At 43.0% G+C, this 17,467-nt stretch overlaps 1 protein-coding gene across 6 annotated transcripts; it reads right to left on the minus strand.

Moving 5' to 3' along the window:
* Positions 1-11: 11 nt before the first annotated feature.
* thoc2 (THO complex 2) lies at positions 12-16,968 on the minus strand. 6 transcript variants are annotated; one of them, XM_057055165.1, is made up of 39 exons: positions 16,780-16,968; positions 15,379-15,434; positions 14,152-14,243; positions 13,964-14,015; positions 13,808-13,878; positions 13,608-13,729; positions 13,388-13,521; positions 13,057-13,217; positions 12,761-12,853; positions 12,246-12,389; positions 11,668-11,840; positions 11,381-11,576; positions 11,251-11,289; positions 10,999-11,129; positions 10,207-10,308; positions 9,930-10,014; positions 9,525-9,618; positions 9,359-9,439; positions 9,176-9,272; positions 8,981-9,098; positions 8,712-8,891; positions 8,455-8,619; positions 8,073-8,348; positions 7,843-7,984; positions 7,542-7,699; positions 7,276-7,404; positions 7,047-7,178; positions 6,783-6,967; positions 5,864-6,039; positions 5,575-5,677; positions 4,801-5,183; positions 4,342-4,400; positions 2,841-2,876; positions 1,880-2,011; positions 1,655-1,721; positions 1,438-1,577; positions 1,277-1,353; positions 842-888; positions 12-739 (listed from the first exon to the last, which is right to left on the minus strand). In XM_057055165.1, exons 1-38 carry the CDS (start codon positions 16,842-16,844, stop codon positions 861-863), a joined length of 4,674 nt encoding a protein of 1,557 aa, XP_056911145.1. In that variant the 5' UTR covers positions 16,845-16,968; the 3' UTR covers positions 12-739; positions 842-860. The 6 variants fall into 6 exon arrangements, 4 of the variants coding, with proteins under 4 accessions (XP_056911145.1, XP_056911144.1, XP_056911146.1 ...); XM_057055164.1 differs by having other exon boundaries at positions 12-888; XM_057055166.1 differs by having other exon boundaries at positions 12-1,353.
* Positions 16,969-17,467: the final 499 nt, after the last annotated feature.

The raw sequence follows: 17,467 nt of genomic DNA on the forward strand, positions 1-17,467 counted from the left end.
CACCAAAGGGACACACTAGGAAAACTAAGATTTATTGTTTTTTTTTGTTTCTTTAAAAAAGAACGAAGCTTACACCGAATTACAGCAGATAAAACCCCCAAACTCATTCCAATGTGACATATTTGCATGAAAAAGCTTACGAATTTTGAATTTTCCTTTACAATTGGAAACTTTAGGAACAGTGGGACATTTTTAATATACAAATGATGTAAAAAGCCGATCAATAACAAAAAAAAAAAACACTGAAAGAAACGTGAATGAAAAAGAAATAACATTTGAATTCCACGTTACTCTTTATTATTGTACACAATATACAAACTGGTCCTTTTTATTAGCATCACTTATTCTTGTCTACTTTGATTAAAAGGTGGAGATAAATAAATAAAATGTATCTAAGTATCTCAAAAAGGATATGAGGTAAGTGAGCGTGGAAAGAATGTTAACTCCAGCAAAACAAACAAAAGCAAAGCCTGTGCCGACATACAAAAATACAAAGATTATTGAATCCATGAACATTACAAACGCCATTTCATACCATAACTACCTTTCTACGTTTCAGAGCAGCACGTTGTGCACCGACATTAAAGGAAAACAGGGATGAAACCGTGAGGGGACGCGTTAAATGGCCCGACTACAATAACACGGGAGGGACGTTTACGTCAAAACAACACAGAAAGGAAGGTTAACAGCACGGTACAGGCGCGGCTGCCCTGCGGCTAAAAACACGGCTTCCCCAGATCTGCAAAATGGGAAGAAATAAAATAAAATAAAAAATAGCACGAATAAAGATCAAGAGTCCTGCTTTACTGAGAGCTGGTGGCAGAGGAGGACGGAGCCTTACCTTCAGTGATTAGTGCACATTATCTGTGCTTGTCAGAAGATTTATGAGTTTGAGCGTTAAAGAAAATGAATTGATAGGATGGAAACATTTCTTTTTAAAGTTCCTTCTGTAAATAACATGAATTTCTGTCACGTGCGCATGATTCTCGCTCGGTCTGCGTCTGCCCGTGTAGACAGAGGGTGTGAAGAAATGTGCCAACAGGCTGATTGTTCCATACTTAGAATCACTGTTGACAACAACAGCTCACGTTTAGGCTCCTAACGATGCACGACTCTGATTAGGCAGGTAATTCTCTTAAAAAAAAAAGGGATGGATGGATGGATGACTGTATAAAAAGAAAACAACCAAACCAGCCAACCACAATCTTTAAATCCTAGTTAAAAAGGTCATGAAGAAAAGATAAGGAGAACTATGACGGGTTCCGTTTAAGGATATTGCTTTTTCTCTTCCTTTCCTCCGGTGCTGTCTCTCTTTTCTTTCTTTTCAGATTTGTCTTTCTCGTGCCTGGACTCCTGCAGCAGAGACGAGATGGGCTCAGATCAGCGTGAGTGGACACAGTGATTGGCGCGTGTCTACAAACGGTGGCGGTGGGTGACCTTTTTGCCCCCGGAGGAGGTGCGCTCAGGTTTCACCGACTCGGCCTTCTCTTTGCTGGATGATTTGGACCTCTTGCCTTTCTCTTTCTCGGCTGACAGCGGCGACTCGGAGGGGGGGCTCGCGCTGTTCTTGAAAGAATCTGGGGAGAGAAGTTAGCGGTTTAGCGCCGCGGGCCGCTGCACTGGGCGGGGGGGCGGTTCTGGACAGCATACGCACTGGTTCCATTTTCGTCCTTTTTGCGTTTGGGTTCTTGGCTCGTCTCGCGGTCATTGACAGAATAGTCCTGAAAGAAAGAAGCAGAAGAAGACAGCGTGTAAGAGCCCAGCGTGCGTGATTAAAAGGCTTTGGCCGCTGCTCCGGGGGGGTTGTGTCTCATTAAAACCAACACAGTAATCAGGGGGGGGGGGGGGGGGGGTGAAGGCTGTAATCTTAAACACTAACTCTCTTCCTGTCTTTACGATCCTTCTCCTCCTTCTTCTCTTTGGATCGGACTTGCATGCCATCAGTGTCTTTCTTCTCCGTCTCCTTCTCTCTGCTCTTCGACCGGGTTACCGAGTTGTAGGTGATGTGTTGCTGAAAGCACAAGCGTACGTGAACACGAAAGAGCACGCGCACCAATGCGTCTGTCTGAGCTTTCAAACGTGTGGCAAACGTACGAGCTTCAATCAGACATTTTAATGATCGCTGCAACTGTTGCTGCCTGTTTTGGTTCATTAAATGGTGCCATCCTTTCTGGCAACCCAAAAATGCCTAAGAGATGCAGTGTGCTGGGAATTATTAGCCTAAATAGCTTAAACGTGATTAATAGCTCGGTTCTTTAATATCCATTGCCTTTTCCTCCGATCCGCAATTTGCCGATCTTTCCTGGACTGACAGCATCTTTGCAGCTTTGTAATAAATCTCTGTAATAAACCTGAGACATGGCAGCTGACTCATTTCTCCTGTTTCAACACTGGAGCCGTTTGCTAAGGCGGCGGCTGTGAGACCCAGAGCGAGCGGGCTATAATTAGATAGACTGTTATTGTTCCGTGTCCCTGTTCAACTTGTGGAAAGAGACAAAAAAGAAAAAAAGCCTGAATAAATGACCAGTTTAAGTCAAAGCGAAATGGAGAGAGATGGAATACAGCTGCTATATGTTGAACAGAACTGTTTCCCCTGTGACTCGCGGTGTTTTCTCTGTGCACACAGATGACGGGCAAAAGCTAAAACAACAGTGTGCAGACATGGAAGCAGCACCAAGCTGCTCCTGAGCTGCTCTATACTGACTGATATTATTAATCAAGTTGTTCATCTGTTAAGTTTGAAGAGCCTGGGGTTGCTGAGCCAGATATAAGCCTCTTGTGTTCTACACGGCAGTCTGACAGAAGAGAGGAAGAGTTAAAGAAGAAGAGTTGTCTCAAACCTTGGACACGGCCTCCTTGGGTTCGTTGCTATTGTCCTGTGGGGATGAATGGAGATGACAGATGAGCTGGGAGGGGGTGGGTGGGGTTTGGGAGGAGGTTGTCAGACAGTAGCAGAGAATTGGAAGGAGTGGTTGGGGGGTTGGTGGGGGCTGGCTGGACGAACAGCATACTCCTTCCCTTGACTTCTGAAGAGCTAAGGCTTTGACAAAGTTATGACAGAAGAGAGTTGATGGGCTCAACATCTGGAATGTCAATTCTACAAAGAGAAACCCTGAGCAGATGTGAAATAACTACTGGGCAGATAACTACAGACATGTCTGCTATTTCACGCAGCATAATATAAAAGCTCTACAGCACAGCTGGTATAATATACCTAAAGTGCAAGTGCTCTGGCGTGTGTGTGTGTGTGTGTGTGCGTGTGTGTGCCTATGTAAGACAAATCACTCCATTCTTATGTGCTTGACTGCATCCCTACATAGAGAACTTGCTGTCACTTACAGTTCAGGAATGGATAAGACACAGGAGCCTATTTCTCTGGTGGAGGGATTAAATAAAGACCTATCAAAGCTTCCAGCGGTTTGGACAACACTCCAGGTGATCCGGGCGTCGCCCACTCATTCCTTCTCCCTCTCTCTGCGGTGGCCGGCTCACTTTCCTCTGCACTTTTATTCCTTTATCGGGTTCCAAAAGGGCGACATTCCCCATTCTTCTTCCTGGTTGCTGGTGTTGCTCCACTGGACGCCTGCCGGGAGCTGCGGCGACTGACGGCTGGTCATTGCGGGGGCGGCGTTGCTGGGGCCCACAAGAAGAGTGACTGGACGTGCATCCCATGAGGTGGAAGCGGCTTGCAGGGTGAGGACGGCGGGGTGTGTTACGGCGCTGGAGCACAGGTGTGGGGCTCCCCTAGAGACTCTCCGCGCTGGAACTGGATCTGGGTGCGTTGCATTTAAAATAAAGGAACTTTCTTCTCAGCTTGCAAAAACAGGGCTGGGGGGACGGGGGGGGGGGGTCTTGAGTTTTGAAACAGCCGTCGGCGATTTAAAAAAATTCTTTGTGAGAGCTCTTCCTTCGACGGGCCATCTGACTTCAAGTGGGTATTACTTTGAAAAAGCCCAAAAAGTAAAAGAAACAAATCCACGAGCAATATAGAAATGGTTTAAAAAAAAAAAAAAAACTTTCTTTTTTGCCAAGGCACATTGACTGTTTTCATTTTAGAAAAATAGATTAATATTTCAATATGAAAATATTCAATATATACAACATCCCCTTGGCTAAGTCCTTGAGGGTTTTTCTTTTTCCCCCACGATTCTGGAAAACACGATGCTCAAGTCCATAGATTTCTTGACAACTCATGGATTTTCCTGGGGCTTCCAGATGCCGAGCCTGCGTTTCTATGACAACTCTCCTCGGTGGTCTTCGGGGCTGCTGAATGTGCAACGGCAGGGAACGCTCCGGCAGATAGAGAAGAAACTGGTACAGCCTTCCTCAAGCCATACTAACCTTAACAGATGAGGAGTGGGACGGAGAAGAGTGACTGTCGAGCTTTCGTCTTTTGTGATCTGGGGGGGCGAAGAGGAGAGCTGTTAGAGCTTCACATATATTCCTCCACAACGGAGACTTGGCATACAGACATTTGAAGGTTAATACAGCAGTCTACCTCATTTAGATGACTAAATCTGTGTTATTACCGGTCCTCTCGTTTCTTAGGTGATGTTCATAGTAAAGATTTTCAGCTACTTTGTGAAATCAGATTAGAACAACTTAAAAATATATTAGCTGATATTAGTGCAATTTAATGTGGAAAGATCTGGGACACACACTCTGAGCCAATAAAATGGTCTTTAGAGTAGCTCAACTCTTTAGTTACTGGTGTCCATAAAGCCCAATCATAATCGCGAATATTTCTGTTCCCACTTTATTCACGAAGTTAAATCATTGGCAGAGGAATCGGGTTCTTACCCCTCTCAGATTCGGCTGATTCTGCTCTGGGAACTGGCGACTTGAGAGTTCCGGTTACAGCACTGCGGTCTCCTTTCTCCTTGCTCTTGGGCTCCTTGAGGACATCGCGCTCTCTGGACAGCTCTGCAGACTCCCCGCTGATGGCTTTGACCTTGTCGTCTTTGCTGCTCTTCTCTTCGGCCTTTGCTTTCTCCCTGTCTGCCTTTGGAGTCTTCTCCTTACCCTCGCGCACCACCCGCTCCTCCTTGGCTGCTCTCTCATCTCTCTGCTTCTCCCTACGGTCCACCTTGTTCTCGGGAGTGCTGCCTTGCGTCTTTTCCTTTTTCTCTTTTTTCTCCTTCCCGCTCCGCTCTTTGTCGTCTCGTTCTTTGATGGCTTTGGTGCTGCGAGAACAATTCATTTTGAAATATTGTAAATACAAAAACCAACAAATGGGAGTTGTTATGTCCCAAAAACTTTAAAACCACTTTTGAGCTGGGCTGGACCCAATCCTAACCGCTATAAATGTTTTGTTTTTCTGAGTCCGTTTGAGGTGTGCACAAAACAATCACAGGAAGTATAATTACCATAATTTTATCTATCTGGCATGAATGAGGAAGGGCTGAAGAGTGGAAGAAGGGAAAGAAATGAATTATTCTATATCCTCTCCAAGGCTGTGATGCGACTCTATTCTTTAGTACCAAATTCTTTTGTTTCTCCCTTCGTAAAAAGGTAAACCTAGTACATGTTGTCACACCTTGTTTAGAGGGATAGAAATCTAAAAGAGATTGGTACCTATTGAGAGCACCATTCCCATTGCTGGTGGTCACTTTGGCCGCTGCACTGTTGGCTTTATTCATAAGCTTTGTGGCTGAATCAGATTTATGTTTGACCCTTTCTGTAAAACAAAACGAAAAAAACACACAGATAATGTCAGCACAAGATTCACAGACACTACTTACATTCAATTGGAAACCTGTTACAGGAATGGCTCCACTGTTATAGTGCATCATGGAACTGAATAAATATCTATTTCTGACCTCCTGAATGTAAAAATAAATAAAGTGTTGTGTGTTTTACCCACCGTTATCCTCCGACGTCCCCTCCTCTGTTTTGCTGGTGCTGGAGGCGGGCTTGCCTGTGCTCCCGGGGCCGTTCTGTTGATTGGCAGGGGTGGCGTTTCTGGCTGGCTGCTCCTTGTGGTGAAACTCGTTCTCGGGGACCATGTGCACCTTCTGGCTTTTCAATCGACCTGAATAACTGCAAGACGCAGAGGATGTTTGCAAAACATGGAAAACGGAATCTTTTCAACTTTCTGAGTGTCACACTTGTTTAAATGTTGTTTAGCTCAGCACAGCGTCTGCCTGTGATTAAAAATGCCCCTTGTATTTAGTCTCCAAAAGCATGGAAAAGCCTGGCAGTCTTAGAGCTGAAAAAAGTCTTAATATCCAAGATCAAATTTAAGGATAATCATCACCTGCTGACAGGAAAAAAGACAAAACCATCCTCAAGCTGCACTATGTCTCTCTGTACCACTCAGCTGCACCTTTTATCTACACCTGCCAAGTAATTCAATAGAGAAAACTCAACATCAGCAGAATCAATAGGCCACCCTGCACCAGTTATGGCTGCTGCTAAGAAGCTGCAAACTGCTAAACACAATTGCCTCACACTCAATTTTAACCTGGTAGCGCAAGTGTGCAATCTTCCCTTCTGTTCTTCAATAACGGTGCAGAAAACGAGCCAATCAACTTTGCAGTATTATACTAGCAGAGCAAAGTATTCTCATGCATCCATCCTCATTATTCTAGAAGTTCTGATTTCATTTGAAACTAGTTTAAATTAAATGACAAAAAAAAGCATAATGTTCCCTTCCACAAAGGTAACAGGGTTATAATAAGACCACTACATTTAACCAATTACACATGCTATCCACCATTGCCCTACTTATGTAGGACCCAATGTTCTATGCTCTAAAGAGAGCTAACAGCACACTGTGTTACCCCATTGCTAAGACATAGAGGTCTGGCCTCTTGTCCTTCTCCTTAAGGCAGATCTTGTGAACGCGACACTCCAGTGCTTGGCCCAGGTTCAGAACCTTGGGGTAGAAGGGCAGAATCTTTGTAAGCACGATGAGGATGTTGCGGATGTGGGTGTAATCTCCAGTCTCCAAGCAGTGAACCGAAGCCTGGAAGCAGAGATGCAGACATAAGAGGGTTGCTCAGACATCGAGTTCTGGCGAAGAAAATCAAAGCAAGAAGACTCACTTTCGTTAGCATGTAATGCCACTTGTGCACCACATGCCGGAAGTTCTCGTAATCTAGCTGATCGGCTTTGTTCCCTCCATCTAAACGTGTGGCTCTGAAGACGGTCAGGAAACCAGGGTAACTGACACACTCCTGGTAGGGCACAACAGAAAGAAATCTGTCAATTCCACAGACAATCTCAAGTTGGAAAACATTAGACTGGTGAATAGAAGCATCCAGGAGGGGGCACCTTCTCGTAAATTGCGCGATCGCTGTGCCAGCGAGTCACAGTCTCCAGCATGCAACAGAGGAAACGGCCGTAGCGGTGAGACTCATTCTCCGTACAGCTCGCCACAGTGTAAATAATAGCAGAGAACACCTGAAAAGTGAGACAACAGAAGGTTTCTTGTAAACAGGACGCTCTTATTGATAAATGACTCGATTTACAAAATAGCTCTCTTAAAGCAGCTATAAAAATATGATTAAATAACCAAACTTTAAAAATATGTGTCTCACCCTGTCATAGCACAGGAGCGTACAGAAGTTAGGTGTTTTCTGCTGGTGGACCAGCTCAACAAAGTGGGCACAGTACACCGCGTCGATAGCAGAGAAGATGCAGCGAGGGAAGAGACAAAGCTGCAAGAACTTTGTAATCGTCTCGTTCTTTGTAGACTCTGCCGGAAAAATGTCGGGATTGGGTCAAATGAACCTTTAACATGTAATCTATATTATTCTTCTTTCTACAGCAGAGGAATCACAACACACATATCTGTCAGATTCATGGATTTGGTCACAGTATGAAATGTGGGATTCTTACTGGTCAACAACCAGTTGTCCTTCTCCAGTTTAAGGCGGTACAAAACCCTCTGGACGTGCTCCATCTGCTTCTTCTCCTCCTCCTGCAACTTTTCCTGAAGGGCAGTGCAGCGCTCCTTCTCCTTCTTTTTCTTATTCATAGGCTACGATAAAAATAGAAAGATTTATTCCACAGGTTCACACAAAATAACAGGTTTTCCCCAATGTGATGAGATGTCAAGAGTTCCTCACCATCTCCGTGTTCTCCTCGATCTCCTTGATCTGGGTCTTGAGCTTGTTAATCTCCCGTTCGTAGGCCACATGTGGAACTGCCAGGTCGTACATGGTGAGGGACCAGAAGGTGGCGTAGAACTGAGGGCGGAGGTCGTCCCAGACTCTGGGTGGATGGAGGGACACCACGGACTCGTGCACGGGCATCATCACCTGCTCGCAGGCAGCTACGTACTTTTGAAGTTTCTGCTGCTGCTTGTTGCCTTTCTCTGCTTTCTTCAACTCATCGTACTTTGACTGTAAGTAAAATAAATGCACAGTAGGTTTACATTTTTGTAAAAAAAGATTAAAGATTCTCCATGCTTGCCGTGTCATATTTTGCATAATAATAATAAATACTCACCAAAATCTGATGCGCATACATCGGCCTGGACAGGAAGAAGGCAGCATCATGTGGAGTGTGGAACTGATTACAAAGAACGTCAATTGAGGGAACCAGCTTGATGTAGTCCTCTGTGCTTAGATTGGAGGCTAGAAAGCCACCAAATTGCACCAATGTGTCATGACACTGTGAGAAAAACAGATCAAGAATTCAAATTCTGTTTGTCATACGAAAAGGTGTTGGATCACATTCAGAAATGGGCATAAAAGGATGTCTACCTGGTCATAAAGGTGGCCAACAAGTTTCAGGTGTTTCTCTCCACCTTCTAGGAATACTACCCCGTTTCGGTGCTGGGCCATGAGCAGACACAGCGGCAAAGCCAATTTATGATCCAGCAGCACATCCTTTAGACGCTGTGAAGACTTCTTGGTGTTCCTGATTTGACCAAAGTACCCACCCTATCAAGAGATGCAGCGTAAGTTGCCTGTTCAAGCACTGGCAGAGTAGAAAGCATTTGGACATTAGAATGCAAACTGAACCATCAGACCTCTGCTTTGAGCTGCTCGCCTCCCGTCATGGCCTCCAACTGCTCTGAAGTCATCTCGTTTGTTATTTCAATGCCAGCCATTTTCTGTACCACCTCTTTCAGGATCAACAGGTCAAAACTGCAAATAAAGAGAAATCAAAAACATTATTAAAAAAAATTCCAGAGGTCTTCTGATTGGTGCTGCTGGTATCTTACCTCTTCCCTGTCTTTAGCTGATTGGTCACATACTGAAGAAGACCGGCCAGCTCAATAGAATACTTCCTGAAAACAGCTCCACACAGGCTCGCCAGGCCTTGATGGACAATTAGGAGAAATATAAGTATATATTAGATGATATGCTTGTCGCACAGTAACATGTCAACCAAGTGTAACACGCACTCTGAAGCCATGAGGAAATAGCTGTGTCGTCGTGCTTCATCTTCTCTTTCTCTGGATTAGCTAGAGCCTCGATGATGCAATCTGAAGACGCGGTTAAGAAGAACGGCAGACAAAACTAAGCCCAAACAACTACAGCTGATCACACTCACACCCATTTGTAAGATACAGGCAAAGACGTCATAGCTGAGAGATGTGAGGTATTTCAAGGAGTCCACCACTGGACCGATGAGGTTGTCGTACCACTGGATCTGAGACAGCATCTATCATACAACCAGACAGAACCGAGGGTTTAAGCATCACCACATATGGAGACTGTAGATCATGTCTTTCTAGATGCAGTTCTTTCATAACATCATTGTATCACTAATATGCAATCACCCTTAAAGCATGTGTGCATGCACGTGTTGCACAAAGGAACATTAAGAGGTGACATTCACAGGTGTGAATCCCAGAAATAGCTTGTATTATATACAGACTCTGAAGGAGACCATTGTAAAAGCCGAAATGTTACAGGTACAGAATGTTGTGTTGCAGGTAGCACATTTAAAGCTGAACAGCAGAGTACACTTACATAGTCGAAGAGGATGGTGGGATTGCTATGGCTCAGCTTGCCAACCTGCCTTCCAGATTGTCTCACATTCTCTTTGGTCAATCGCCTGAGAGGTGGAGAATCAGAGGAAAAAAAGAGATTGAAACACTCAGCTACAGCTTGGAGTCGGTTATTATAGCCTGAATGGATATGCGGTTGTTTAAAACACAGACTTAACACCCATGCCAATGGAAATTGGGAATAAAGTCCAATAGTGTTTAGAAAACCCCAGCAAATGGCCAAAACAAAAATATCTTACTTCATGATATATTTGGCTCTTTCCACAGTCTGAGCTTTGACTTTAACCAAGAGCGGATGGCTGAGATAGGTCTCATTCTTCCACTGTCCATATAACCGGTACCTGAGGGATGACAGGAACATGTCAAAAGAGCAGGTTAGAACCAGCATAGACAACATGGGAATTAGATGTCTAAACAACAACACAGATACGTTTTAATTTCTGTGTTAACCAATCAAAAATCTAGGAATGTTACAGGATAAAGACATAAAGCAAAGAACTATTATATCGTTTAATGTCAGGTTAAAACCATCCAATTTAAGGAACATTTGTTGAAAGGACCATTACTCAATGGCTGCCTTGAAAACCCGCTCAGTACTCTGCACTGGTGGACAATGGAAGCAAGCAATGCTGAGGCAAACCTGATCCGTCAACACATTCAGCAAAAAGATCCACGTCCACTTTGCGATGCACGGCACAGCAGCGCGTCAGCAAACTGCTTCATTTGTCAATTTTCAGTTCATATCAAATAGTTCCTTTGAGAATTTCCCAGTCTGTTGAAAGGCAGTGAAATTCTCCTTGAACCGTGACTGTGCCCAGCTCAAATTATTGTTGGCTCAATCGTCACTGACGAGAGTGGGAAAAACAACTGGCTGTGTTTGTCTACACAGGTAAATTAACTTAACTCACTCCTAATCTCTACTTGTGCATTTGGCTTTTTCCTTGTTGGCTTGTTAGCACACAACTAGAAGACTGCCTGGGGGAAGGTTTCTATCTGACAACTCAATTAAACGGTGTCGGTGTGTGCGTTACCTGTGCTGGTATGGAAACAGCTTGAAAAGACCCCACAGCTCCTCAGACATGCAAGCATTTGACTCCATTAGTGACAGAGAAGGAAGCAGCACCTGGTCTGCAATGCTCAGGAAACAACTCAACAGTGTATCCTGCAATATATACAGATATTTATATGATTCATGAGAGAAAAAATAGCTAAATTACTTAAACGAAACATTGGAATGTTGTGGCAACTTTAAAATTAAGACATTCTGCCACTTTCTTTCTCACCATTTTGTCTCTGGCATCGGGTCTGCTTTCATTCTGGTACTAAGAAAACAAAGTCAAAATTAACCAAAATTCCATTCTAAAAGTGGTGAGGATGTATTTATAGTTGTGTGGGTTTTTATTTTTTATTTACCTCTTTCATGAAGGCCTTGCCCAGACGCACAATCTTGGCAAAAAGAATCGGATCGTTGGAGAGATGGGGGCCCAGGTAGCCCAGCATGCTGAATGTGTCCCTGCGGAGGTCCTCGAAACACTCTGTAGGTCTTGGAGCTCGTTTGCTCTTGAGAGGATGCAATGGGCGTCCCTTCGCCCCCTTCGACACACCAACCCTTTGTGGAACAAACAACTTTGTCAGAGTCGATTTTCTCTCCATTTTGCCATGAAACTGTGCTGTAATCAAAGCCAGAAATACGATCGCACCTTCTGTAAAGAGGTTCCACAGTCAGGTGCACGAGCTGGCAGAGCGCCAGAGCAATGGCCTTGTGAGAAGTTGTGTAGAAAGATGGCATCTGGTCCATAATACTTTGGGCATGATGCCAATCTCCGATTCTGAGCAGAGCTTCTAACAGACCGAGCTTCTGGTTATCAGGCAGCTGCGGGTACAGAACGGAAACTGAGCATCTCTGGACTTTAAAGTAATATTGTTCACAGCACAGTGAGAACCAGAATAGAAGAATGGACTTTTCAATTTAACCTTAATACATATCTGGTTATTACAGGGTGACATAAACAAACTAGAAAAAAAGAACTTTGGAGAACACAGGCCATCAAGCAGGTCATTCACAATAAGTCACAATATATGGGGATATATTGTGACTTAAACCCATAGTATATGTATAGTGTATAGACAGGCTGTGGTAGTGCAAGGTTACATAACATAGAATGTTGTTTTATGATCAAAGCCAGCTGCCACATAACCTCCACGGCAGAGTTATAAAAAAAGATATGTAGAATTTAAAACTTTCAGCATTCATCCAGTGCTATAAATGCAATAATACCTTCTCGTTTTTATCATCCTCCTTGTCCTTTTCTTCATTCTTGTCAGTGGGCAACACCAGCTTAACCAGCTTGCGATCGAGCTGCTTCGCCTCTGAGATGTCTCGTTTGTGCTCTTCTACAATAGTGACATCTGGCGGCATCAGCTGGAATGACAGCGAGGCAGCAGGTTATTTCACAGCCAATATTGACCCAAAATCATCCAAAACGCCTGATTTATACAACGGTGCTTTAGTCTCACCAGTTAAATAGTTAAATATCACATTTTCAGGTCATCATGTGGATTTCTAAGTCAATCTTATCTGCAAATTCCTTAGAATGAGGAGCCAAATTTAATGGGGAGTTTGATCCCAACAATTTTGTTGGTTAACAACAAATATTAAATATTAATTCCATCACCTGTCCTGCCTTTAATTCCAGAAATCTAAGTCCAATTGCAGGTTTGCGTGATCACAATTTATGTCATGTTTACGAGGAGAGAGAACTGCATTAAGAGTATTTGTTGGTATTTGCTTACATGCACATAAAGATCTTCTAACTCTATTAGGTTATGATGAAGAAGAGCAGCAGCAATGTGGTAGAGGGACTTTGGGGTTTCCTCATTGGGCTCCTGGAAAACAACAATGATTGTTTTTTATATCACTGAAATACAAGAAATAATCATTTGGATTAGCATGGATTAGCATTAGCAACAGGAACGCACTCTACAATTTCTGTCGCAGTACATTAATAAATTCAACAACACTTATTATTTCAACACCTGACTTGTATATTTAATGAGCGTTGTGAGTGAGCTGTTATTGACTTTCATACCTGGTAGAACTTGAATTTGAAGCCCAGTATGTGGCAAAGTGTGAGAGGTTCGCACATGTAGGATTTAATCAGAGACAGAAAGAACTCGTCCTGATCAGATCGGCTCTCATAAACCTCCAGGATTATGTCCAACACACGGTTTGGGTCCAAGTTGAAACACCCTGAAAGCAGAACGAGCAAGCAAACCGCACCACATGAATAAGAGACCATGTTTCCTGGATGTGCTCACAAGGACGGAGCTGCTCTGAAACCACTAACAACAGAAAAAGCATCTGCACCTGTGATGCACCAGCCTTCACATCACACCACGCGCTGTTAAAAACTGCGTTACCTATGAGAGATTTGATGCTCTCCAGAACCAGGTGGCTGGTGATGCTGCCCGACAGATCTTGGCCGAGCTCAGTGATCAGCTTGGCGTAGCCCTCGTTCTCCTCCCGTAACAAGTTAAACTTCTGCTGCTTGTAACTAAAAAAAACAAAAAAGACAAAAAAATGGTTTTATTCACACAAAGAGAGTGTAAATGTGAACTTTCTCCCGTGACGTGTACTTACAACAATTTGGTTTTGATTTTGACGATTTTCTGATTGAACTGGTGGGCTTGCTTAATTAGTCCAAGAGATTCTAGCGTTTCTGGATCTAGTCGTTCTTTCAGGATGGCCTCTGGAACACACACCTGAGGAACAGCAGCGGCCATCAATGACGGAATTCCATCCGCACTGACCATCAAATCGAGGATTCCAGTTGTTCTTACCAAACACGCTCCCACCAGCTGTGTGTAGTGGTCACGTCTGTTTTTTTCTTCCAGTGCGCTCGTCTCTATATCTGGAACACGAACATGGAAATATACGTCAGTTAAAAATCGAAACGCTGTCATTGAGATAGCTTTGTGATAAATCAGGATTTTTACCGAGAATACAGAACACATCTGCTAAAATAGATGACATGTCATCTCGAAGCTCCTGAAGGGAGAAAAGTGATGAGTTTATATTTGTACTTTCAATAAACCTTCATTAAAATCAAGGCAAATGCACAACAAAGTGCATTATTTGTAATATTTCAAGGGGACCACATATTAAACAGCAATAATTGTCCTACCATCATGTCTCCAAGCACGCTGGTGGCAAGATCCAACTTGAGGTTTCCCTGTACAACCTGCCAGCAGAGCTCATACAAGGCTGTCTGTATATCTGAAAGGAAACAGGAGCAGGGAGGCATTTGCCATTAGGGTCAGACATTTCAACACAAGGGCAGCAGAACTCTGAAGGATGCAGTAAAGCAGCAAACAACAGGACATCCCAGCAGCCTGACATGGAACAGATGCTTAGAATTTAGGATGAAGAAAAATCGTGTGGTAAAATGGAAACACGCATGAATCTAACCACAATAATCTCCACTTTTGACCAATCAGGGACCTTGATGGACGATTAGCAAGGCAAAACAAAGTCATTTGGTATTGTTCTGTAGTGCAAAATTGAATGAAGTGACATCTTCAAGGTCACTTAAATATGTTTGCATTCATTACACGAAAAGCTTATTAATATATATTTATGAAAAAAAAGGTGTGAATGAAGGCAAGCTGCGCTCCTATGATGTCATGGTCATTCCGTATCCGTATCCGTGATCACAATTGTCCCGACACGTCGGCCATGACACCAGATCCCGGTGTTTCCTTCACACCACACCTTCCTGAACAGGCCAACATTTCTTAACACATGAATTTGACCCGAATGAATTTAACACTCATAATAATGGTAGGCTTCACCAATAATAATATAATCTTAAAAATAATAAGGCCAGAGTTTGCTAGGTCAAAATATTTGTTTTGGGCACGTGGAAACAACGTTACACTCACAATAGTGAAAAGAAAACTTGTTTCACCAAAGTTTAAGTGATCTCTTCCTCAATTAAGATATTATTCCAGACAATTTTGGTTCACCAGTATGTTTTCAGCTTTTAATAACATGCTAGGCAGTTTTGGTTGATGCAGTCCAATAATTTATATTGCTTACATTATATAATTATAGTAATAAACCAAACACATTTTAAACCAGCCAACCAGTGCTTCATTTAAGAAGCTAAAGGACAAAAAGATGAAGCCAGACGTACTGCAGAGGAATGATTATTTTTCATTCTCTTTGAATAGCACACCATTCTCTCGTGACCATTTTCACCTTCATACATCTTTGTTATTTACCGTTTTCAGTGTTGATGATAAAAGTCACAGCAAACAAAATGATTATCATCACATTAACAATCTGCATATATTTGCATAGGTAAAAAGCATAAATAAACACAAGGAGACAGGAAGAACTCTGATCTTACCTCTAATTTCATTTCCATGCTGCGTTTTCTCTGTAAGATCTTTGCAGAGTTGCACACTGGAATGAAACAAAAGACACATCAGTAAAAGTGTAGAAAACAGGAGAGGCGACAGCCTGGACCGACTAAATCCAATACAGCTGTTCATGAGATCAGTGAAGGGCTGTTACAGCTCATCTGCATGGATCTGTCTGGTGAATCAAAAGGAAGGATCAAAACTATTAAAAACTGATAAAGCTGCAAATGTACTCTATAATTATTATGGTATGTTGTAAGCAGTGCATAAAAACCTGAATGGGGATGATTGATAACTACCACCAAGACATCTAACATAACGGCTCTTACTGAAATATTCTGGTAAGTTTCCTGGAATAATTACTAATATTCGTAGTGGGCTGCAGTGTCTTGTTCAATGCAACTGGCCAGAGTTAGAGCTCCAGATCCATCTGCAGGCTTTATGAATGTTGCTTAACGTCCCTGCAGGCCTAATCTACCGTGCATGTGTGAGGCCTTGCACCTTCAATGAGCCTCTGTCATTTGTTGTGATCATAAAACCGTGAAAGTCTTTGTTCTGCGTGAAAGACGTGTAATTACGGCGAATTCCGATTTTGGTGCTGAATTCTACTTTTACGTTGTCCCGATGCAGTTGTTTGCTCATTGTTGCTCAACCATTCGTTAGCTTTTAGCATATAATTTAATATCGAACCACAGCGACTGTGTGCTATCAGGAAATATATGCTACTGTGATGGAATATGCAAAAATACATCAAAGCAGGTGTACCATACAAAACATAAAGATGCGGATTTAATAGCATTCGAATTTATCGAATTTAAACACAATGGAAAGATAGGTTGTGCGTGTTATTATAGAGTTTAACAAATTATCCACAAATGTAGCTAGTACCAAAGCTAACTGAAATACCGCTCAGTTCACATTGCTGTTCACATTACACAACACAAAGTGCAATCTACTCGTCAACTGTGTTGCAAGACAACAGTGGAAAATAAAAAAAACTTAATGCAAATACACAATGAGCAACAGTTAATAATAGCATTGTGAGCTATTATGTTTACAAATGAAACAACAGAATTAGTCGTCTGGAGGGAGCGTGAGCTAAACGAAATACTAGCCTATCAAAAACAAAAACTGCCACACAAGAGCAAGAGAGATATACTGGATTTACAATAACACACCAGAGGTCTCCCAAATAGTAGCAGTTGTCCGCAGTAACCGGCCATTTAAACAGTTTATTTTAGTCGATGGCGCTAGCGCTAGTTAGCAGCTAGCATAATTAAAATAGTAGCCCCTCAATACAAAATGTGTGGCGTATTTTCGTCCATTAGCTTTCGCCAATGAAAACTGTTTACAACCCTGATAGCGTATCTGGCTTCAGCTTTACTCACAACTCGCTTTTTCCGGATTTTTCCCAGTTTTTGATCCATTCTCCAGGGATGATAAGTGTCGCCATCTTCCATACACACAGGCCGGATGTCTAGTTCATCATGGCACACACAGGGAAAATGTGGTTTGTCAGTGCCTGGTCTGCAACCGGAACCCGATCTGCGCCATGTCGCTTCTGCGCATGCGCCACACAATTTACGTTTCCTTTCCCCCTTCTTTACGGCAGAAGAAGGGTCGCTGGGTCGCTTCTGCCGCTGATACACTGTTGCATGTTGGGACATCGAGTCATTGAGCCTGACTGTCGCTGCACATCAGAGGTCTATTGGTCTATTAACCCAACTTTGATTTAAGAAAGACTCATGATGAATTACTGTACATTATTTTATATGAAAGCATAGATTCGTTGAGCTTTTTCAATGGAACAGTCTCTTTCCTCGGTTGGGGAAGGAAAATATTGTAGTAATAAAATGTAGTTACGGGAAATCAAAGCGGTAACAGTCTTAAAGTTGATGTTAGGTGATATCGGTAGGGCAGGGTATAGCGTGCAGGGTAACAAGGGGATAGTAGTAGATATTACGCGGTATTAGCCTTAATCCTTGGAAGATGTTTGCGTTTTGATGTGTGGTGCCGCTGGTGAGACTCGCCAGTCAGATTAGAATTTAATAAATGGCGCCCTCTCGTGGACGACGA

Source organism: Takifugu flavidus, chromosome 14 (assembly GCF_003711565.1).
Source record: "Takifugu flavidus isolate HTHZ2018 chromosome 14, ASM371156v2, whole genome shotgun sequence".
Taxonomy (NCBI): domain Eukaryota; kingdom Metazoa; phylum Chordata; class Actinopteri; order Tetraodontiformes; family Tetraodontidae; genus Takifugu; species Takifugu flavidus.